General features: G+C 59.1%; 1 protein-coding gene and 1 long non-coding RNA gene across 2 annotated transcripts; both read right to left on the bottom strand.

Annotated features, from left to right (window-relative positions):
- Positions 1–4,954: 4,954 nt before the first annotated feature.
- FOXF1 (forkhead box F1) lies at positions 4,955–9,937 on the bottom strand. Its single transcript, XM_045533239.1, has 3 exons — positions 9,567–9,937; positions 7,921–8,946; positions 4,955–6,476 (listed from the first exon to the last, which is right to left on the bottom strand). The coding sequence occupies exons 2-3, from the start codon at positions 8,900–8,902 to the stop codon at positions 6,316–6,318; spliced, it is 1,143 nt and encodes a 380-aa protein (XP_045389195.1). The 5' UTR covers positions 8,903–8,946; positions 9,567–9,937; the 3' UTR covers positions 4,955–6,315.
- A 1,092-nt stretch (positions 9,938–11,029) lies between these two features.
- LOC123625041 lies at positions 11,030–16,248 on the bottom strand. The gene is made up of 3 exons (XR_006730340.1): positions 16,198–16,248; positions 12,026–12,127; positions 11,030–11,253 (listed from the first exon to the last, which is right to left on the bottom strand). It is a non-coding gene; the product is annotated as an uncharacterized LOC123625041 (long non-coding RNA).
- Between the last annotated feature and the right edge of the window lie 6,984 nt (positions 16,249–23,232).

Here is a 23,232-nt window from a genome sequence, read left to right as displayed (position 1 = left end):
GCACCTGGCCCAGCGATCCGTCCTCTGCACAGGCTTCCTCTCCGCTTGTCCGCAGCAGACAGCCCGGCTGTGGGAGTTGGAGGGAGGCCGCCTCTACCCTGCCATTCAGGACACTCAGTGTTGCCCTGGCCTAGTTGACGTTGTCTTCTTGGGGTGTCCATGTGACCCCAAGTATCCTGGTGCTGGAAACAGTTGGATGGTCCGGCAGGAAGTGGTCCTCTGTATCCAGACATTGGGTGGCACAAGGGCCCAACTTCTGCTTTGAAAGGGACTGGCCATCTTCCTGCCTCAGTAATGCCCCCTGCTTGGCAACCTCAACAGGCTCTGTCCCCTGCTGGTCTTTCCCTGCATCCAGCAAGCTGGGGTGACTGGGAGCTGGCCCGGCAGTCTGTGACAGCAGGCGTGTGTCAGCCTGTCCACCATGGATCTGGTCTAGTCCGATGGCAGAAACGGGTGCTCCAGGTCTGTGGAAGGGACAGATCTGGATCCACAGGGGTGCTTCCTCTGTTCTGTTTTCATGCCGGGGGTATTTTACACTTGCAAACACCAGGGGTTCCTCTCCCCCACCCGACCCTAAAGCACACAGAGAAGTATAATTGCTAAGGGCCCGTGGTTTGTCCTGCCGTGAGTCAGTGCCCCGTCGTGGATGGACGTGCCGGGTGGACGAGGCCTCTCCTCTCTCTGTCCCCCCGGGGCAGCCACACTGCTAGCCCACCAGGGCACTGCCCCAGGCCTTGCCTTCGGGAGATGCTGAAGAAGGGCCTCTCACCTTAACACAGATCCCAGAACTCTGAGAGGTTGGTGCCAGGAAGATTCCAGAAACAGAGCAGGGAGGCGACCACACATGTTGCCCAGCTGGCCTCTCTCATCTTGAGCGCCAACTTTTGCTTGAGGTTTTTCTCTGCTGGCCTAGGGGGTCTAAGGAGGCCCACGCAAGCAAAGGATGCTTGCATGGGGGACCGCTGTGCAACCCCGTGGAACCACAGCCAGTGACCCCGAGAGGCAGGTGATGTCAGCACTCTGAGCTGCAGCGGCTGGGCCAGCCTCCCCCCAGCCCCCCACCTGCAAGCCCCTTCCTAGCTCAGCTGGGGGCAGGGGAGGGTCTGAGAGCGCTGTGTAGAGACTCCAACCCTGTGTCCCCTGTGCACTGCCCCCTCCCCCAGGGAGGCCGGAAGCCAGCAGAGGCTGCTCATGGCCACATTCCAACCTCCCTTCATCCGCTAGGCCCTGTGGCTGGGGGAGAGCGGGTGTCCAGGAGCTATGTGACAGAATGGTCGGAGACACAGGCTTTGGGGTCAGAAGGTCCTGGGTCTGAGTGCAAATCCTACCTCTTACCCACAGTGTCCGGAGCACTCACTGGCCCACTCGGAGCCCAGCTCCTGCATCCCGAAAGAGGAGACCAATGGAAGGTTGACCTACAAAGAGGGCTGTGAGGATGGCTGAGATGCCGTGAGGGAAGAGGACCTGCCCTGGGCCCAGCACACACATGGCGCACCCGCCAGTGCTACCCATCATGCCTGTCTGCCTGTCCTCCAAGTTCTCCCAACTGGCCACTGTTATGGGCACAGGAGCTGCGGGCGGCTGGGGACAGCAGAGCGCGAATGGAGTGGCCTTAACCGGAGCCCAGAGCTGGAGAACAGACACCCAAACGTTAGCACTCACCAGGACCGCCTGGCAGCCTGGGAAAGTGCGATTTCTGGGTCCCACCCCCCCAGATTCTAATCAACAGATAGCTCTGAGGGTCCCCGGAAACTGCAGTTTAACAGCCCAAATATTTCTGATGAGTATGGTTCCTGGGCTGTGCTCTGAGAATGACCGTCAGAGGTGAAGCCGCCCTGGGGCTCTGGCATCCTCTGACCTCCCCTGCCTGGGCAACCCTAGCAGGGCTGGCGGGGGAGGAGATTCTGGTGGCTGTTCTGTGGTGCGGCCCAGACCCAAACCTCTGAACATCGTATCTCTTGAGCCCTGGGGCAGTCGTCCTCCTCCCTGGGACACCGGGTGCACCCAGTGAGTCCAGCTGTGACGGAACTGGGTGCCCGTCGGAAGTCCCTGCGCAGAGGGCCTGGAAAAATACCGTTCCTGCACCTCTCACAGTGCACCCCCCCCTGCAACTGACACACACAGGAGCCCCAGCCCACACCCACACCCCGCCAACAGATGCACACACAGGACCCCCAGCCCACACCCACACCCCGCCAACAGATGCACACACAGAACCCCAGCCCACACCCACACCCCACAACTGACACACACACAGGACCCCCAGCCCACACCCACACCCCGCCAACAGATGCACACACAGAACCCCAGCCCACACCCACACCCCCCCACAACTGACACACACAGGACCCCCCAGCCCACACCCACACCCCGCCAGATCTCCAGGGTGGAAAACTCAGGTCTGATGACCACTCCTGTCTGAGTCCCAGGGAACTAGGCCACAGCCTGGTCCTTAGAAGCATCACCTCACTCATCACTACCGGCCAGGGGGGTATTAGTAGAGACAAGAAACCAGGTTCAGAGGTGCCTTGGCTCGTTCAGGTCAGGCTGCTGCAGAGCCGAGGCTCTAGCTCCATCTTCCCGCTGCCTGGGGGAAAGCTGCCCGCTGTGGGGTGGCTGGAAGGCAGGGAGCCCTGCCCTGGAGCACCACCGCCCCGCCTGCCCTCAACCCTCCAGCCCCAAAGAGAAAAGGGAACTGGAGGCCCAGGCACCGTCCTGCTGCCTGGCGCTGCTGGCTGGACGGGCCCTGGGGGCCGCAGCGGTGGAGGTCAGCTGACCTGCAGTCCCACCGCCGGGCTGGGGAGCCTGGAGGCCCCCGGAGCTGCAATGGCGGGCAGCTGAAGCCGGGTCCGCCCAGGGCGTCATCCTCGCGGGGTTCTCCGAGCGTCCCCGGCTGTGTAACCACCCACAGAAGCCGGGTTGCAGGCATCCTTGCGGTTCTCCTCCTGGCCTTTCATTGTTTGGCGGATTACATACACGCAGGGCATCTTGACTTCGTTGTTCCAGGATGAAACCCCTAAAGTATGCGTAGAGATTTTCAATCCATTCTAGCTGGGCTGCCTTTGCGCCAGCTGATACCCGTTTACACACGCAGGGCAGATACTTTTGCACCCGACTCGCGGGCGCCTTCGCGTTTCAAGCTTGTAACTTGCACGTGCGGGGCTCGCTTCTGTGGCAGCGCAGGGCGGCGGGAGCTTCACGGAGTGAGCTCTGCGGAAGACGCAACCCAACGCAGCGCGGTGTCCGTGCCGGGGCGGCGGCGATGCGAAATCTCGGACGTGGGTGCGGAGGCAATTCTGCCCTCGAAATCCGACCCTTCCGGACTTTGCCTGGAACCAGGAGCGCCTCTGGGAAGGCTGGGCTTTCCCGCTCATTCCCAGGCCGCAGGTCCGGCCCGGAGAAAGAGGCCAGGAGCGGCCCCCGGGCCACCTGAGCCAGTTTCCCCGCACAAGCCCCTCTGGGCGCCTCCCACCCAGCCGGGCCTGGACGTGGGTGCGCCGGGAGATCCGCTGAAGCGAAGGCGCTGCCGGGAGACGAGCGGGAAACAGGGCTTTGCCGCCGCCATGGATCCTGGGCCAGCGGCGCCAACGCCGCGCTCCACCAGGGCGCACGGAGGCCGCTGGCGCGTCGTGGCGCCGAGAGAGTGGGTGCAGGGGCCGGAGGCTGCAGGAGGCCCGGGAGCGCGCTGGCGGGCCGGCGTTGGGTTTCTCCTAATCAGCCCGCCTCCCCAGAGCCTCTGTCCTAATTGGGGCGCAGTCTCCGGCGGAGAGAGGAGGGGGCCCCAGCTCCGCGCTGGGAGACCTGGGGGCTTGTCTCTGCACTTGTTTCCCGGGCACCGGGGAGAGGCGGAGGGTGCGGAGAGGGCCGCTGCCCAGGGGGACCTGTGCCTTCCCTGCGCGCTGCCCACCGGCTCCCCAGCGCGGCGCCGGGCACGTGTGGGCCACAGCGCTGCGCCTGGCAGGGCCCGCCCGGGACCCTGAGGGATGGAGTCGCCGGCCTTTTCCTGTCCCCTTTATCTCGGTTTTATAGACAGCTGTTAGTTTGGGACATTAATTGCCCGGGCAAGTTTATTGATAATTTTGATGTAACAGGGCACCGGAGAAATTACCCCCACGTCCAAAATGTCAAATCTGAGAAGAACCAGGTTCAGAGACTCGCGACCCCTGGACGCGGAGACACTGCGGTGGGTCTGGAATGGCGGCACCGACAATGCGACTTTTGTGTTTGTTTTCCTCCGCGGCCGGGAATTGGAATCGAGAGAGTGGTCAGTGGCAGACGCGAGGGTACAATTTTTTTTTTCCCAGAGAAGGGGCAAAATATGACTTAGTCGGGAAACGTTACCGGCTTGGAAACGTGCCTGTCACCCTGCTCTCCCACCGACAACCCCAGCCTTGTCCAGATGTTACTCCATGTTCAGTTGGGGAAAAACCAAGTATAGGACACCAAACCCCAAAACAAGACAACACAAAAAAAACAGAAAAAATCTTTAAAGTTGATTCGTGAATTACAACAGCTAAAATATGGAACAATAAAGTCTAAAACTAAAAACTGTCATTGGCCTTGGAGTGGTAAAATATATATGTTATATACATAGACATATATACATACATGTGTATATATGAGTATATGTAACTATAGGTGGAGAGTTTGCTTGGTTTTCCCAAGGGGAAGGAGGGCTACAGTTTTTCTTTAAACCCTTGATTATTTCTTTAAAACAAGAAATGACATTTGGGGGCAGAGGGCTCTTCTTAAAATACAGAAGCCAAGAAAAATAGTTCCTCTTGTCCAGCTTGTACTTCAATGTGAAATGAAGAGTGAAAAGAGGAGGATTCGCCAAAAAAGAAAAAAGAAAGAAGTATTCAGAATTGCCCACATTGTAAATTTTTAAAAGTCTAGAGATCCAAAGTCTATGTCCTGGGACTCTGGAAGGTAAATCTGCAATCCCAATCCCAACAAAATACTCATGAGATTTTATTTCTAGTTGATACAATTTTAAAGGCCAGGTACAAATGTTATACATTTTTATTTTTGTTCTTTTTTTTTTAGGAAAAAATACACAAAAGGCAAAACATCCTCAAATTGTCATTTTATACAGTGCAGAAGTAAATTTAAAATACGTGTCACAAACGCTGCACCCCAGCAGCCAAAATACTAAAAAAGGAGGGTAGTCCTTCATATTATATATATATTTATATAAAACATATGGAAATTTGTTTTTACACAGATTGGTCTTTGTTTCAAATTTACAATGGTTATCTAAAAAAAAGAAAAATTCTACACGGCAAATATTGCCAACAAAGTTACACCATTAATACTGATAAACGGAGGCGCCTACGAGGTGTTTCGATTATTAGGGGAAGAAAATAGAATAAATAACAGATGAGCCTTGCTATAGTTTCAAAAGTGCCTTAACCTTTCTGAGTCACCGCAATCCTGAATACACGCGGTCACCGGGCCTTCCCAGTCCCTGCGTCGCGCTGTGTTCGGCTCATTCTCGGACCAGAAAGTTTACAGTAGAGATCGGGAGAGAGAAAAATACCCACCGGGAAAAAAAAATTAAATTCAAGACAAAACAAAACAAAAGAAGCTGAAGAGAAGGAAGAGGAGGAAGGTGGGAGGGACGGCAGAGGCCCGGACAGCCGCTCACTTCTTGGCTCGGACAATTTTCTTTTTAAAGACGAACAGTGGCTTCAGAAATGCAAGTTGTTCGCACAAAGATCCACCTGCAGTTGCTGGAGGAGGCTGCCGAGGTGGGGAGGAGGAACTCGAGCTTTGGTCCCCTCCCCCTCCGGCAAAAGACGGCTCTAAAAGGAGACTTGCGCATTCCATGACATTCTTTCAAAAAATTAAAAATAAAAAGATAAATACTCAACCAAAAAATAAAAGTATTTGATAATGATTGGTCTCACATGTTTGCCTTCCTTCTAAAAATTCTTCCCCGCCTTTTGCCACTGGAGGGGGGAAGAGGGGACCTCAGCAGATTCTTGCTTAGATGTCAGGGCTTTCCCCCAACGCGGTGCCTTCTCGGCCGATCGCAACAGGATCAAAAATAGATATTTATTCTCCGACAGCTGCAGTCAGATCAGACCCCACCACCACCATTTTTAAAATTTTTGAAGGAGTGGGGAAGGAGGTGATGGCCACAGCGCCGGGTCTCTGCGTTGGGGATTCCTTTCCATACAATCCGCTTGGGGAGGGGTCAAACCCTTTTCTTCTGCCGACGGTTATACCTCGAGAATAAAGCAGTTACTTGCGCTGGGTTCTGAGGTCCCTGCCCCGGCCGTCCTGTGCCGGGAGGGCCCGAGGGCCGCAGCCTCACATCACGCACGGCTTGATGTCTTGGTAGGTGACCTGCTGGTGGTAGTAGGAGCCGCCGCCAGCCGAGTGCATGGACGAGGACGCCATGGCGTTGAAAGAGAAGACAAACTCCTTTCGGTCACACATGCTGGGCGACTGCGAGTGATACCTGGGGATGCCTGCAAGGCGAGGTGACAGGGATTGGGGGAGCAAAAGAGTTAGTGTCCGGAGCCAGAGTTCATGGTGCAGAAGCACCGCTGCACGCCGGGTGCTCGGTCCAGGCACCGCCACCTCCCCTACTTCCCGGCCCTCGGTAAGGCCACTGGCCCTGGGGCAGCGAGCGCTTGCTGCTGGACGCCCCGGGGAAAGATCCTGCAGCCCCGGTGGTGAGCCTTGCTCCCCGCAGCTCCTGCTGCCCCCACCTGTCCCTCCTTGGACACTGCCTGATGTGGGGGCTTCCCGGAGCCCAAGGGGAAGGGGTGAGGGAGTCCAGCTCCCTGCAGCAGACTCCCGGCAGGGCCCCAGTGGCCCTAACTCGGGCCACAACCAGCAGAGCCTTCTCTGAAGCCCGGACACGGGGGGAGGCCAGGTTGGAGGGAGAGGCCGGTGCCCGGCGGGCAAGCACCCCGCCTTTAGCAGGGGCGGGAAGAGGCTTCCCCAGAGGAAGGGTCCCTTGGAGAACAGGGCCCCCCAGGGCAGCTGGAGCCCAGTAGTTGAAAGAGCCCAAGCAGGCGTCCCCCGCGGAGAGGCGGCCTACCCGCCTCCAGGCCCAGCGCCTGCCTCCCGCGGGCTGCTGACAGCTGACCCCTGACAGCCCCTGCTGAGCTCACGCCAACCTTTCCTGGACTAGGCCCAGAAGGCTGCTGGGGGCGCCGAGGTGGGCTGTTCTGGAGGGGAGATGGCTGCGCACCCTCTTTCTCGGAGAGCTTGGTGTATTTAGGGTTAGGGGGATGAAGCAACCTGAAAACCTGGATCCTGAGAAACAAAGTCTGTGCGGCCTGCAGCTCTGACCCTCGCTGGGCCTGGCCACCCTGCCTTTGTTACCCAAAAATGCCCTGGACTCCACTGCGGCACTACCAGGCCTGGTCCCCTGTAAAGCTGGGGCTGAGCCTCCGAGCGCTGGGCCCAGGCGGCTTTGGGCCTAACTCTTCCGTTCTGCCCAGGCCCCGGCAGAGGCGGCTCTCCAGGCAGCCTGCTGGGGCCACGACTGGAGGACCGTGGGCCCGCTGGCCAGGGCTGGGACCCGGGCTGCACACTGGGACCAGAAATGAGGTGCGAGGGGACTTAAGGAAGCCACGAGGACTTAGAGTATTGGGGTCTGGGACTGCTTGGTAACACGGGCCTACCTGGACAGGCTCGGGGCAGCCAGCAGCGGAAACCTGGAACTTTCTGAGAAACAAACTGCCCTAAATAGGGGTCCAAAGAAGCAATCACCCCTCAGAAGGGGAGAGGTGGGGCAAGAGGCACCCCGGGGCAGCTAGTACCTTCCCTCAGCATTGGGGTTTGCCCTGCGGAAGTGGAGGTGGGCTCACCCCGGGCGGTCAGCGTGTTTGGGGCTGGGTTCGAAGCCACTCACAGATGCAGGACTCCCGGGACTAGGGCGGTCCCCGGCCCCCCACTCACCTTGCAGCTCGGCTGGGGTGTTGTGACTGTTCTGGTGCAGGTAGGGCTGGTCCAGGGAGTGCGTGGAGAGGCTGCCGGACAGGGGGTTGGCTGCAGGGTTGCAGGGGGACAAGGGCTGCTGCTTGATGTAGGAGGCGCCGCTGTTGAGCGCCGCGGAGGCCGAGGGCGGCCAAGCGGCCGCCGAGCCCGAGTACACGGCGTGGGGCTCCATAACGGCGCCGGCGCCGGCGGGCAGCAGCGGGGAGGCCGGCACCGAGCTGTCGTGGTGCGGGTACTCGCCGGCCGCCGCCCCGCCGCAGCCGCCCATGTACGAGTGGCCGCCGTTGGAGGGCAGGTGGGGCACCGAGTGGCTGGGCAAGGCCATGCCGTCCACGTTGCCCGGCAGGTGGCCGTTCATCACGCCCAGGCCGCTCTCCAACGCCAGGCTGTTGGGCGGGCACGAGAGGCCGCCGGCGGAGCCCTGAAAGCCGTAGGTGTCCGGGAGGTGGTTGAAGCCGAGCCCGTTCACCATGCTGTACATGGGCTTGAGCGCCTGGCATTTCCTTCGGAAGCCGCGCGGACGCCGCCGAAAGGAGCCCTCCTCGAACATGAACTCGCTGGCCGGGTCGATGGTCCAGTAGTGGCCCTTGCCGGGCCGCCCGAGCCCCTTGGGCAGCTTGATGAAGCACTCGTTGAGCGAGAGGTTGTGGCGCACGGAGTTCTTCCAGCCCTGGTAGGAGCCGCGGAAGAAGGGGAAGCGGCTCTGCAGAAACTGGTAGATCTCGCTGAGCGTCAGGCGCTTGGTGGGCGAGCTCTGGATGGCCATGACGATGAGCGCGATGTACGAGTAGGGCGGCTTCTCCGGGCGCCGGATGCCGGCGTTCGTCTTCTTCGCCTTGGACGGGCCGGACGACGCGGGGTCCATGGCCGCGCCGCCTCCCCCGCCGCCGCCGCCGCCGCCGCCGCCGTGCGGTGGCTGCTGCTTCTCGGGCGCCGAAGACATCGGGTGGCTGCTGCCGCCGCCGCCGCTGCCGCCGCTGCTCTGCGCTGCAGACAGGCCGGGAGGAGGAGGAGGAGGAGGAAGAGGAGGAGGAGGGGGAGGAGGACGAGGGGGAGGGGGCTGCGCGCGCGGGGCTGGCTGCACCTCTGCCGTCATCGGCGGCCACTGCTCCCGAGCGAGCCTGGCGCGCCCTCCCCCGCTCGCCCGCCCGCCCTCCCCGAGGAGCTGCTGGATCCGCAGGCGGTTGGCTCAGAGCCCCCCTCTCTCCAGCTCCCTCCTCCCCGACTCTCTCCTCCCTCTTTCGCCCTCGCCCTCCCACCAGGGAAGGAGCGGAGCTGCGGCCGAGGGCAGCCCGGGCGGAGGCCGCGCGGAAGCTCCCCCCGCCCCGGTTTTGTAGGGGGAGGCACCACCTCCAGGGCCTGCGGCCGTGCGCCCAGGCCCGGAGCAGCGCTGGGTCGCCGCCGCCCGCGGCGCTCGGCTCCACGACTCCCGCTGAGGCCGCTTTCCCTGCGTCTCCGCGCGGCGGCGTCTCGCGGGCGGGCGCAAGACCCTCCAGGAGTTCCCTCCCTCCCGGCCCCCCTCCGGCCCCCGCCTTGGTGGGCGCTTAAAGAGCCCCCATCCTCGCCGCCCCGCGGCCGCCAGCGGAACCCGCCCCTCCTCCACCAACCTGGCGAGCAAGTGTTAATGCGCCCTCCGCCCGAGGCTCAGCCCCGACGCGCGCAGGCCTCCGCCTTCCCGGCCCGGAACGCGCGGCGGGAAACGCTCGCCGGACCCGGGCCTTCCCCGACGCGCACGGCCCAGTGGCAAATCGCAAGTGTAGCGGCGGCGGCGGCGGCGGCCGCCAGATCGTGACCATCGCGGGCACAGCCGGCTTGGCTCCGGGTCCCCGCGCCGGTCGGCGTAAGTTCCCGCGAGGGACCGCCTACCCACTCTCCCCGCCCCGGGAAGGACTGCGCCGCGCCCGGGATTTTTCGGACTCGCCCAGCAGCGCGCTAGCGAGCGGGCAGCCGCCCGGACCGAGCGCAGGCGGAAAACGAAAGCGCAGGGCGGGTCTCGGCCGCTTTGTCCTGGCGCCGCGGGCCTGACCGGGGCAAGGGAGAACCCGCTAGCCCAGCAGGGACCAAACCGCACAGGCTCCCGGAAAACCAGCCTACTCACTCACCCCTGCGTGCACACACTCGTGCACTTATGCACACTTAGCACACACATACATGCCTGATGCACATGCAAACCCGGTAAATTACACGTAGACCTGCAAACACACCTATGCGTGCGTTCCCACTCACGCGCAGAGGGCGCTCGGGCATGTGCGCGCCCGCCAGTGCGCTCGCTCACACAGTAGGCACACAGGCGCTTGGGTTCTCACTCCGACTCGCGTACACACGCCACGCTCTGATCTGAGCTCACACGCAGCCCAGCTGCTCTCCGCAGGACACACGCACGCTGAAAACCCGCCTATTTGGCCCTGCGGCCCTGGCGGCCCCATTTTCCGAGCGCAGGTTCCGATTTCCCGAGAGATGGCAAAGGCCCTGGCAGGAAGTTTACAGGGCTTAACGTAAACACGTTCTGGGTGATTCTTTAATAATAATAATAGAGAATCCCGCGCGGGGGAGGGGGGAGTTGGCCTAATGCCCCTGTGGGCTCAGCCTGCCGCCGCCGCGGGGCCTCTGACATTGCGCGCCAGGCCAGGTTCCTGAAAGCAGACGGCGCGGGCGGGAAGCGCGGGCCCGGGCGGCCCTAGCGCTCCTGGCTGCCAGCCTGCGGGGGACGCTCGCAGGCCTCCCAGCGCCACCGTCGTAGCGCAGGGATGAGGGGCGGTGGAGCGGGGAAAGGTGGTGCTGAGCGCTGAGCGCAGGACCGCACGGGAGCCCCGGCGCGATGCGACGCGCACAGACCCGGTGAGTGCCATTCTCGCGCAGACTGCTGGGCGCAGGGCCGGCTTCTCTCGCCAACGTCCCGGGTCCGGAGGAGGGCGCAAGGGGTGTTTTAGCGGGTCGTCGCGAAAAGCCGAGCGGCCGTGCCCGGCGCGAGCTGGGGTGAGAGGCTTGTGCTGGGCTCGGAGCAGGGCCCGCGGCGCTTTCAAAGCCCAGCGACCTCTCGTGCTTCTCCGGACTCCTTATCCCCCGCCGACCCCCCCTTCCTTGCTCGGACGCCTTCAGCTTCAGTGGGAGACGCCTAGTCGCCTTCTGGGCGCCTGGCACGTCCGTGCGAGGAGCTGGGGGGATCGCCGGCGTAGCCTGCCCACTGTCGCCGCCTCCTCCGGTAGAGCCGCGCTCGCAGGAGAAGAGAGTCGCCTTCCCGGAGCTGCGCTTCCGCGGGCCTCTCTGGGCCTCCTCGCGGGCAGCCTGGCTCGCCTAGGGAAAGGGTGAGTGTGGGACGTGACCGCGCAGTTTGTGGTTGTGTATTCGCGCAGGTAAACGCTTTCTGGCAGACCCACTCCCGCTCAGCACAGCCTGCTCAATGTGGGCACACAAGGACACCCTCTGCCCCGCCCACGGCCTCGCGGCCTCGCGTACACCTTCCCTGCGAACCTCCCACAGACAGCTCCGGCGCCCCCAACCCTCGGTCGGCGCACCGGCCTGCCCAGTGGTGCGGGCACTTAGGGCTGGTGCACACCCTCACGCGTGTCTACATGCTCTGCCCTGCGCGCTCGCCCACGCGTAGCCAGCCGCACTAGCACTCCATCGCAGGGCGCGGCCGCTCCACGCGCGCACACGTCCATGCACACGTGCACCACATGCACGCTTGCATTCCCTACCTGCCCCACCTTTTTTTTTTTTTTTTCTTTTTTTGCCAAAAGGCAGCTGCAAATGAGGAAGCCCTGGCCCCGGGAAGAAAGTTCCCAGGAAGGGGTCGCTACTGCCAGCTGCCAGAGTGCATCTGGCCTTTGGCAGAGAGGTGGAAGGGGAGGGTACCCATATCTTAAGCCAGCTAAGGGTCCAGCGCGCACCCGAGACTCCCTGGAAGTGGAAATATTGTCGCCCTTCCACTTGCCCTCCACGGCTTACCCTCCAAAGTGAGGAGATCTGTAGTGCATGAAGTTGAGTATCCCTTATTCTAGTAGTCTCCTTCCCTCTTAGGCCCGTTCCATTTGGGGATGGGGTGCAGATTCCATCTTTGACTTACCCGAAGATCAGTTTTTCCTCCTTTCCTACCCTCCTGCACATCACTGTCTTTCACAGGATCCTCTTGGGGGCTCCTTTGTGTTTGGGGTGAGGTTCCACCTTCCTGGAAAGGAAGTGTGGAGTGGAGTTGGGACCCCACCCGGCCTCCTGGTAACCCTTAGGGTCTGACGGCAAACCAGACTTTGTAGGGGAAGGACAGAACTCACTGAGCCCAGAGAGAGAGGGCCCAGTAGCCCGGGAGTCTCAGGAATACCAGAGATGGAGACCCAGCTTCTCACCTCTGCTGGGGGAGGTGGGTGAGGAGGAAGAATAAGCTCCCAGTTCTGTAGTTTGGAGGGGACCCTCCCCTCAATTCTGGGGAAAACCACAGCCACAGCAAAGAGGGCTTTTCCACATGTCCAGAGACTAAATTCTGGGCTCTTAAGATGCCTTAGGGAGGTCTCCCTTAATCCTGCATTTTTAGAGTGGGGAAACTGAGGCCCAGAGAGGACTTGGCCAGGTCAGCCAGCAGGGGGAAGTAAACATCTCCCCATAGTTCATCTCTGTCCCCAAGGACAGAATATCATGGCATTTTACCACCCCCATGCCTCTTTATGGGCCGAGAGTAGAGAGAGAGTGAGGTTTAGAAATGCTTCTTTGACCCCACACCCCTGGTCCCCAGACTCCAGGCGGCAGAGACACCCATTGGAGAACCAATGGTGATACAGTAACACTGACAACAGTGAACACAATGATAATAGGACGTATTGGTTGCTGACCAGGCGGGAGGCACTGCTCTGGCTTCACAAACTTCGGGTGGATGTTCTTAACCTTCCTCTGGACTGTGAACCCCTTTGATAAACTGTTAAAAACTACAGTCCTCCCTGCCCCTGCCCCCAGAAGATGTGTGCCTGTGACATTTGTAGAATGCTTTCGGAGGTGTCACCAAATGCCTGGAGCTATCCACGAACACAGTTAAATATCCCAAAGATACTTGTGTAGTCTTCACAGAAACCCCTACCAAGTCAATATTACTCCTCTCCCCCTCACCCTGCCCCCATTTACGGAAGGGCCCAGCAAGGTCACTCCATGTCCTAGGTCACCCTGCTGGGCCAGGGTCCAAATCTGGTCTGATTGCAGAACGAGGACATTCAGCTCCCAGGGCAGGGGGAGGCGGGCAATGGGCAGGGCTGGGAGACCCTCTGCTGCCCACTCCCCAGGGCGGTAGGATCCACAAAGCTGTAAGTGCCTTGTTTTCCTTGTCTCAGAAAATGAAACTAATAATGCTACCTGTTTGTTGGGACTGTGGGAGGCTTGGACAAGACCGTGCAGGGAAAGGCTTAGGCTATTCAAACAGAAACAAACAAAAACCCCAGGGGCTCAGCTCCGGGGACCCCGGGGCAGAGACTGCAGACAGGAGCAGGGATGTGGGCCGCTTTTTGCTCTTAGCTTAAAATCCATAAAGTCCGCCCCCCCCATCCCAAATCAAATCTGCACCCCAGCGCCGGCCCCAGGAATCCCAAAATTGGCGGGGGTGGGGGGGTGTAAAAACAGACACGCCTGCGACGTCCCCAGGCCCAAGGTATTTTTACTGGCTAATTGCTTAAGTGAAGCCGCCCGGGCCGAGAGCGCGCCGTAACCCGAGCGGGGAACCAGATCCCGCTCGGATTGTGCCCGGGCCGGCCGCGCGGGCGGGGGCAGGGCGGCCGCCGACCACCCACCGCGAGGGCAGCCGCCCTGCCTGCCGCCGCCGCCCCTGCTCCGCATTAGCGCCGGGCCCGCGCCCCCCTGGCCGCGCTCCCTCGAGCCCCTGCGAGGCGACGTCCAAACGGTGCCTCCAGGTAGGGCGGGCAGGGTCCCGGCGGGGCGCGGGCGGTCTGGGGGCCGCCAGTCTCAGGAAGGGAGGCGAGGACCCAGCAAGGGGGAGCGAAACTTCTGGGTTGGCCGGGGGCGCCGGGTGGGGTATTTGCGGGTGAAAATGCAGCCCTTGGGGACGGTGGGGAAACGTCAGGGTCAGGAGCAGGGGCATCCAGTGGGGGATTCTAAGGCGATCTGGGGACAAATGCCCGAAATATTTCTCAGCGAGCCCTAGATGGGCACACTCCACTCCGTCAGCCTGCAGAGCAGGCAGCGGGAAGGCCAGGCAGGCCCCAGGGGCCTCTCCTGTGGGCAGGGGAGGGTAAGGTGGGGGTCAGGGTGAGGGGCGAGGTACCCAGACGAGCTAATGTGAGGTTCCTGCGCCGAACATTCTAGGAGGATGTGGGCACAATGTGATGGTTTCATGTGTAATGAACATATTAAGATGTCAACAAGATAACATAATATGCGGGCAGAATAGTAGACTACAATGTGAAGTATTCTATACAAATATGTGTACAATATAACAGTTGTATGTACACAGACTCTTTAAGATGTGCACAGAATAGCATGTTACGCGCATGGAACAATCTGGGGTGTGTACCAGATAATGCATTCTGGACATAGAAGAGCATAAGCTTTGTGGACCATGTGATCTGGGATATAGAGAGAGTGCGTGCCCGTGTCGTGGGTATACACGGGATACACTGTGGAACGTGTGCAGTGCCTGCGGGCACAGAACGCCTTGAGAGACATGTTGTTGACGCAGTATGAATTCTGCAGCATGTTGCCAGGAGAGGGGTGACACGGTGACAGATGCAGTCCCTGCACAAGCAGCAGGCAAGGTGTGTACCGTAGACAGGGCTGCAAGCACAGAAGGCGGGCAGGAGGTCTGCAGGCAATCCAGCTGCCTGAAGGAAATGCGGTGGCCACAGGGCTGGCGGTCACTGGTCATCGAGGCCTGGCTGTGTGCCCTGGCTGGGCACCTCCAGGTCATCCGCAGCTCACAGAAACCGCACCGTAACCCCCTGTGAGGCAGATTCTGTTTTGATCTCAGGTCGAGGGAAAGGAAAGGGACACTCCTACTTTACTTTTGTAGTAGTGGAGTGACTTTTCCCTGCGTTTTCCATTCTGAGAGGGGTGTGGAAGCCCCTGGATGGGGGTCCTCTCGCAAGAGGCTGTGAGCCCGGGGGGTGTGTGACCCCCTATTGCAGCTGCAGAGAGAAGATGCGCCCAGAGAGGCATGCAGGGCAGACAGCAGGAGAGAGCCCTGAATCCTGGGCGACAAGGGGCTGTGGGCTCCTGGCCTGTGCCGCGTACCCACATTCTGGGGTGCTCTCCCCACTGGTGCCTGTGGCTGTCAGATCCAACTCAGAGCACGGTAGTCAGTAGCAAACCAGGGGCCGCCCCCACCCCCGCTCTTCACCAGGATACACAGGGTGAGGAGAGAAGGCAGTGCCCTCTAGCTTCACCCAGCCCTGCCACATCCACATGGTGCAGAGGGGGCTCAGAACCCACTTGTGGGGACCACCAGGGCCAAATTTGGGGAGCAGCCATGACGAGGGCTGTCTGGGACCCGGGCCCTGGCAGTTCATGTTCCCTGTCAGCTATACATTTAGGGAGAGGTTCAGAGTTTGGTCAAGAAAGAAAAAAAGCAAAATAATAATAATAATAATAAAATAAAAAAGCCTGTGCTGCCGCAGCTGTGGGCTCGCCCCATCCACGGGCCCTTTTACCCGAAAGCTCGGATTTTCCATGACGTTCTTCAATGAAATATTTGACAACACTGCAGCCCGGTAATTCACAGCCTCCTTCCCTCCGAGACTTTTGGGAGTTTTCTGGCATTGGCAGTACATGCAGCAGGGGACGGTGAGCCTCCTGGCGGTCCCTTTCTGGACGGGCCTGGCGTCTGCGGCTCCGTCTTCCCACAGGGGTAGGCCCCGAGCACCCCGGGGTATTTTTAATCTCTGCTGGCTGGACAGATGTGCTCAGAACGACAGCGAGGATATTTTCCTTCCCGAGTGTGTGTGTGTGCGGGGGGTGTCGAAGGGCCCCCAGAATTTGTTTCTGAGCAAAGCATGGCAGCCAGGGTGAGGACCGAAAGGTGCAGCGGAGAGAGAGGGCGGCGCTGTGGCCCGGTGTTTACTCACAGGGCGGAGGTCGCAGTGGAAACAAGTCCCAGGTCCCGCTGGGTGGGGGGAGGGTCGAGAGAGGAGAGGAAAATGAACGGGTTCCCAACAGAAACAAACCAAAAGGAAAGTATAAATTAAATTTCAATGGCCAGGTATTTTACGATTTTTAGATTTGAAAGAGATGCAGTAAGAGGTGCAAACTCACCCTCGGGGAGGAGGGAGTCCAGGCCGGGAAGCAGAGGTGGGAGGGCGCGTGCTCAGCCCTGTTTCCTAATCAAAAGCAGTGATGTGTACTCTCAAAACGTGCCTGTCGGTCTCCACTCGGAGCTTGTAATGTCCTGTCTGTTCCTGTTTACAGGGCGTTGAAAATGATGAAAACAAGCGGGTATTCTTAGGGAGAAAACAAAATCCGCTCAGCACTGGCACCACTTGGGAACGGAGGGAGGGGCTTTACCTGCCCGAGACGCAGCCTCCAGCCCGGGGTGCGCTGAGAAAATGGGGCGACTCCCTCCTTCCTCTTCCCACGCTGCCCTCCAGGTCTAGTCTGGGTCCTTTTGTCCCAGCCGGGTTGTAGCCCGGCTGCTGCAGGAATCCCCTGAAACGCTTGTACGTGGGTATGTGAGAGTTTGCTCAGACAGTTGGGCCGGTTTTTTGTTTTTATTTTTGTTTTTTCACAGTGGATTGGACAGCCAGCTCGCTCTTACGTGCTCAGCGTGGGCACAGATGACACAGTTCCCGGGAGTCAGTAAAAAAGCAAAGTTGTGGTGGGGAGCCGGGTGGGGTCCACACAGAGCAGAGATGCACAGGTGGCACAAGGAGACCCAGGGACCCCTTCAACCCCACCCCACATTTGCTCGTCAGAGCTCAGAGGCATCTGTGTGGTCACAGGCACTGGGCAAGGCCCCAGGAACACACACAGACATGAGAGGACCAGGGACCCAGGCAGCACGGCGAGGGTGGTGCGGATACAGCTCCTGTGTCTGTAGGGCAAAGCCAAGGTTGAGAGACAGCAACACACACACACACATACACACACTCCGATGGATTCTCTTGGGCTGCTGCCGGGCTGGGCCCTTGGGGAAGAAGGGAAGCTTGGGGTGGCCAGAGCCGTGCTCCAGAGGGCCCCAGAGGTAGAGAAGGGGCCAGTCCCGCAGGATACTAGCTCTGAGCCCAGGCCAATGGTTTAACCTCTCAGTACCTCAGTTTCCTCACCTTACAGTGGGGTAATGTGAGTCCCCAACCACAGACGACCACAGCAGGAACACCCGAAGTGCATTGTGCAGGGTGTGGCAGGGGTGTGTGGGGAGGGCACCGTAAATTCAAACCTTGGCAGAACTGTTCAACAGACAAATATCACTGTGAGTGATGGGGAGTGTGGGCACTGCCTGGTTAAGACTTGGCTCCACCGCTGTGTGACCCGAGGCCAGGGGGCTTACCTCTCTGTGCCCCATTTTCCTCATCTGCAAAACAAGAACAATGATGATACCTCCCTTCTAGGTAGTTGACTTGATCCAGTAAGTTAGTAATAGTTAGCTGTGGTTGTTGTTATTGGGGCATAGAGCACCCTCAAGCCTGGTTGTTGGAAGCTTCTCTTGGCAGGGCCAAGGATTTGGTGGCATGAACACAAGTAGGGAATCCAAGCTTATGTGTGACAAGTGCCTTCCCATCTGGGCTCCACAGAGAGTGACCTCCTTGGGCCCACTGAGAACTCAGAGTAACTTCTTGATGACAAAGATGACAGAGTCTCAGGTGTACACACCCCCATCTCCGCATGGCCAGGTTTGGTCTTGGTCACCCTCTGCAGCAAACAGAGCCCCCTCCTCAAGGGCTCCCTTCCCTAGTGGGCTGATCACCTGGAGAAGGGGCTCAGCCAGCCCCAGACCTGGATCAAAATCCTTACTCCCTGCCCCATCTGCTGTGTGCCCTCTGGGCAGCATCTTGACCTCTCTGAGCCTCCCTTCCCTTTTAAATAATGGTACTTGCGCCCTAGGGCTGCCATGGAGACTAAATGAGAACAGCATTATCATTAGAGAGCCACTGAGCACCTACTCTGTGTTGGCACTGTGCAAAGGAGTTGCTGTTGTTAAGCCCAGTCAGACAAGAAAGCAGGGTACAGCCCAGGGAAACACAGTCAGGGCCCAATAAATGTTGGACCAAGTTTAAGGCACTCCCTTCCCATATCCCAAGGGCAGGAGTGTGGACCCTGCCATTGGCAGGTCCAGGAAGGAGAGGGCAAGTCTTCATACATTCGGAGGCTCTGTTGAGCAGTTAAGGCAGGTTTAAAAGCCCCCCTGCCCCCTTGCCCAGCTTCCCACCACACTTAGTAACAAAATGACAGCCTCTAGCCTGCGGCCGCCCAGTACCCTGCCCTGGGGGTAGGGACAATCTGAGAACTCCTGGGGAGGCCTCACCAACTCCCACCCCCTCTTCCCAGCACGGCACCGCCCCGTACAGTCTGGCTTCTGAGAAAGGCCAAGGGGGGGGGTTTCTGTCCTGAACATCAGCACTTTCTGCTGCTGTTTTTGCTGGGGGTGGGGATGCTAATTTAGCCCCTTGTCTGTCCCCTACCCTGGGTGTTCAGGGAGAATTTTTACTAAGGCTCCTTTTAAAGGATGAAATTGGAGCAGGAGGACTTTGGGCAAAGGGAACCCTAGGGGCAGCTCCAACTTAGTTCCTCAGAGATCAGAGGGGCCCCTGCCCCCCTCCCCCACAGCAGGGGAGTTCTTAGGAGTTGGGGGCAGGAGGTCTCCACCTGGGGCTGTCCTAGAGACTCTGCCCGCTGCTGCTCTGCAGCCTAACACTTGGAGAGCTCCTTGCAATTGAAAACACATTTTGTCGCTTTTATACGATTATTGTTTTACCTCTCACTAAATGCTCACCTTGTTCCAACTGTCAGTTTTCTACCCTGTAGAATTTACAAATCAAATGGAGGCAAAAACATAAAGTAGCCACTCAAACTTCCTAGTCCTTTTATTTTGAAACATAATTTATCAATGTTTGCAATACACGGAATCCTTGAACAAGTTGATCACGCCCAGATCCTAGCAGCAGTTGGTTTTTAAAGTCATTCCCTTGGTTCACTTGGTTTTCGTACGTGCACCTCATTTCTCTACCCCAGCGCCGGTTAATTCTCCTGCTGGGGATTTTTTTCTTAATAGTGAGCAATTCATTACCTGCAAAAATTGGATCCCTGATGTGGGAAGATGTTTAAGACTTGCTATTGGTAAAAGCATAAACCTCAAAGTATTTTAAATATGTTATATTCCCAAGGTCAGAATCGATCCTTTAATCTCGCTTTCTCCGTCAAGGTTGGAGAACGACTTAGCTTCTCGCAGCAGCTGCAGGCAAAGCTTCCGTGCACCCGGGTCATTGTTTTTCCGCCCAAATTGGGCTGAGCCCCATTTAATTCAGCATGAAAACTCACTTAATTAGGAATCAAATTCACTCTTTGGTGAGAGACCAGCGGAAAGTGTCCCAACACCTCCCCCGCCGCCACCCCCACGTTTCCCAGCTCTTTGCAAAACCGCCCGGTGCCCAGGAAGCGGCCCCGGGGCAGCCGGCCGGGTCCCACCGCCTACCTGCCCCCGACTTCTCTCCCTCCTTTGTAAGCAGCCAAGACTCTGGTTTTGCGAATGTGACTTGGACATTCTTTACGTCGCCTTCCAGAAAAGAATTGTCGAGGGCCGGCGTTCGGCGGAGGCGGTGCGTCTGACGCCCGGGTGGAGCCGAGCGCGTTTCTGTCCGCGCGGCCGGAGGTCCCCGCGGGTTCGCAGCGCTCCGGGATGGGAGCCGGGCCCGAGCTGCGAGGTGACTCCCGTCCACCGAGGGGCCAGAGGCAGCTGGTGGGTCCCGGGCAGACCCGGCTGGTTACTGCTGCAACGACACAATTCTTTTAACCCTGGTTTGGGCTAATGATGGGTCCTGCTTGGTGAACGCGGTGTTTATTTTACCTTGGCCAGCCCGCGGGAGGCGGTGCGCGCCTGGGCGCCCTGGCGAGAGACGCCAGAGCTGCAAACTCGAAAACTTCTCAGCCTGGGGAGTGGTCTTAGGGCCACCGCCTACCACACACGGCCTATTCTCACTAGCTGGGCCTTGCCTCGGTGAGGGTCAGGGCGGATTCAGCCTTCTCTCTGGTGTGCTCCTGGGCCTGGGGGGCCTGAGGCCACCGGGGCACAACTGGGGCCCACGCCTTGGGGAGGCACCTTCTGGAAACCAAGTCCACGCGGGTCTCCCGCCCCGACGCCCCCTTTAGCCGTAGGAGTGCCCAGCTTCGGGTACCTACCGCGGCACCCCCACCCCCACCAGGAGGGCCAAAGGGTGCGATGGGAGGGGGCCTCGGCGCTGGACTCTGGGTGCAGCCTAGGTTGCAGCGAGAGGGTGACGCCATGATCTGGGGGTGCCTCAAAACGACTTTTTCCCCCCGCAAAACCAAGAAATGAACTTAAAATGAGAGATTGCTTGGGCCGTGTCTATACGGGTAATGGGAAAGAGCGAATACCAAGGATTATGTGCTAAGGTAAGCGGGGGAAAGCACGTGAAAGGTCTATTACTTGGACATTTCCCACTAGGTGTTTTGGGCCTGATCTATGCTCCACCTGCCTGTGCCAGTGTAGACGGAATCCGGAGACTGGGCACACGACGAGTCTGGCTGCTTTCCCATTGCATCTCTGAAACTCTCCCAATTTTAAAAATTTGGGCAGGTGCGGGGTAGAAATTGGGGCACAGTCGGGGGCGGAGGGGAGCGAAGTGAAGAGCCGGGGCGCTGTGACAAGCTCTGATTTGGAGAGGTCACTCCCACAGAGGCCCCTGCGCGGCGGGCGGGACACGTGAGCTCGTCGGTGGGAAGCGGGGCGCGAACCAGGCATTGCAGACCGCGGAGAACCTCCAGACTGTCGCTGCATCCGCGTATCCGGGAGGCAGAGACCCCTCCCGGTCATTGCTCTTCCTCCACCAAAAGCCCACCGGCCAGCGTGGGCGCCCAACTCCAGCCCGAGGTCCCTGGCTGCGTCCCACCGCCCGGCCCCCGCCCCAATCTGGGCCGGGCGTGCGGCTGAACGGAGACCGCTGGGTTCCAACTCAATTAGCTCTGCCCGGGCGCCGCGGGCCACCGGCTCCTCCTGCAACCCGGGGGCGGGCAGGTAACGAGGACCAATTTGCCCCAGGCTTTATCAACAAGTGGCTTAACTAGGAATTTGCGTTGACAACTCAGCACCTCAGTCGGGGCTCTGGCGGCGGCCGGCCGGGTTGACAGGCTGCACTGGGGGTGGGGGAGTTTTGGGGGGTGACCCGAGAGCCAGGGAGCCCGAGACTTCAAAGCCACCCGACGGCGGCCTTGGCCAGGTCCGCGCGCGGTGTGGACCGAGTGGACCCAGGCGCCCGGGGCGCGCTGCCGGGACAGGGCCCCGGCGGGTGGCGAGCGCTGCCCGGTGGGCGCTGGACTGTCTTTCCTGGCGCAGTAGGTGGCCGTGTATATTTTCGTTCAAGTGGTGTTTATGTTAATGAAAAAAGGATGGAATTACAAACAGCCCGCCGATCGCGCTGTGGCCGCCGGGGACTCGCGCGCTCGCGTCTGAGGCCCAATCAAAGGGCGCGCGCTCCCGGCCGGCTCGGGGACCTTCAGCAGAACCCCCCCCCCCACACCTAACTGGGTGAAATTGTCCTGCCCCCTCTCCAGCCCCCTCCCCCCACATCAGGAACTCTCTGTTTGCAATCATCCCTCCCCATCTCGCCCCCACCGCGCAGTAGCTCAATCAGGTTGTGGATAAGAAAACGCTACTTTAAGTCCTGCAGCTCCTTTTTTTAAGGGCACCAGATAACTCTTCCGGGACACTTAGATGGGGGTAAAATTCAGTCTCCCTCCTCCCTTTCACCACCCAGCCTTCCCTAGCGGCTTTTTTTTTTCTTTTTGATAATATAATTAGCCCGAATTTTGACATTTGCTTCCCCGCCAGCTGTCTGTTTTTCTGGGGAAAGCAGTTGGGCTTTCCGACGGCCACTCCAGTCCTCCACCCCATCCCAAGAGAACCTTTTCCCCTGGCCTCCAACGCCCTGGCACCCTCTTTTCCTCCGTTGGTAGGGAAGGACTGCGGCCGCCTTTTCCCTCCCTTCTTTGAGACCCGAGAGTAGGAAAAGCCTAAGCAGAAGAGAGCACCAACCTGCAGCTGCGAGAAGCTGGCTGTGGCCGTGGCCGTGGCTGTGGCGGACAGGGTGAATGTTGCCTGGGCCAGGGCAGCAGGGTTGGTGCGGGCACCATGCGCTGCTGCAACCACAGCCCCGTGCTTCCACCGGCCTTTCCAGACACAGTGCTGCTGCCTCTGCACAAATAAAGCGAAAGGGAGACTTCAGGGTCTCATCTAATCTTTTTCTAGAGGACCTTGGATTAAAGAGATGTGGGTTCACCAATCCATTTCTGCAGCTCTTCACCACTCTCTGCTTGTGTAGACTCTGCTCCCCGCCCTGTCCTATCAGTTCACCCCGACTTTGCAGCTCAGGGTGCCTGGCTGCCCGTGGGTAGAAGGCAGGGGGCCCAGAGAACACCCCCACTGGTGGCTGCCAACCTGGAGAGCTGCATTTCGGAGCCACTCTGGGGCACGGCCATTCCCCCATTTTGAATCTCTGCTCTCCCCTTTGCTACAAAGCACACTGATAGTACTTCAAAAACGCTTTGAAGACCGGGCTTATCCAGCCTCCGTAATCCAATTAGCACCCCAGCAGTAAAGAAGTCAATGGAACCAAAGAAACAAAACTCACAGGGAAGAGGAAAAATTGAGAGATAATTACATGGCCAAAGGAGAGTCCTGCATGTAAATTTTCTCCCTTCTGCAAGGAGCTTTATTCTTAGGATGGTTCATTCTAACAGAAGGTCTAGGGGGCAGAAATGCGCACACACTGTGGGGTGAGTTACAGGGGACAAGGTAATTATTTGAGGACACTGCCCCACCCTCTCTCCTGCACCACGCAGACCCCTTTGCAGGGAGCTGGGAGGGTGGAACCGGGTTCTTTCTGCGTCTTGGGTAGTGGAGTTAGTCGACTTGTTGCTGGTGAAAGAGTGTTTTTAACTTGAGACCACAGGATCTTGCGGTGGGAAGTGCAAAACTACTTGTGTAGGTGCCTTTCTGGGAATAGCAGCGTCATAGCTTTCACCAGATCCTCCGACTGACATATCCCCCTCTCAAGAGCTCTGAGACAGAATAACGTGGGCCTAAGTCACGGTTATCGGTACCGGGTTCTTTCAAAGAGC

This window comes from Lemur catta, chromosome 20 (assembly GCF_020740605.2).
Source record: "Lemur catta isolate mLemCat1 chromosome 20, mLemCat1.pri, whole genome shotgun sequence".
Lineage (NCBI taxonomy): Eukaryota > Metazoa > Chordata > Mammalia > Primates > Lemuridae > Lemur > Lemur catta.
The sequence above is the reverse complement of the archived record's forward strand: the minus strand, read 5'-3'. Positions and strand labels throughout refer to the sequence as shown.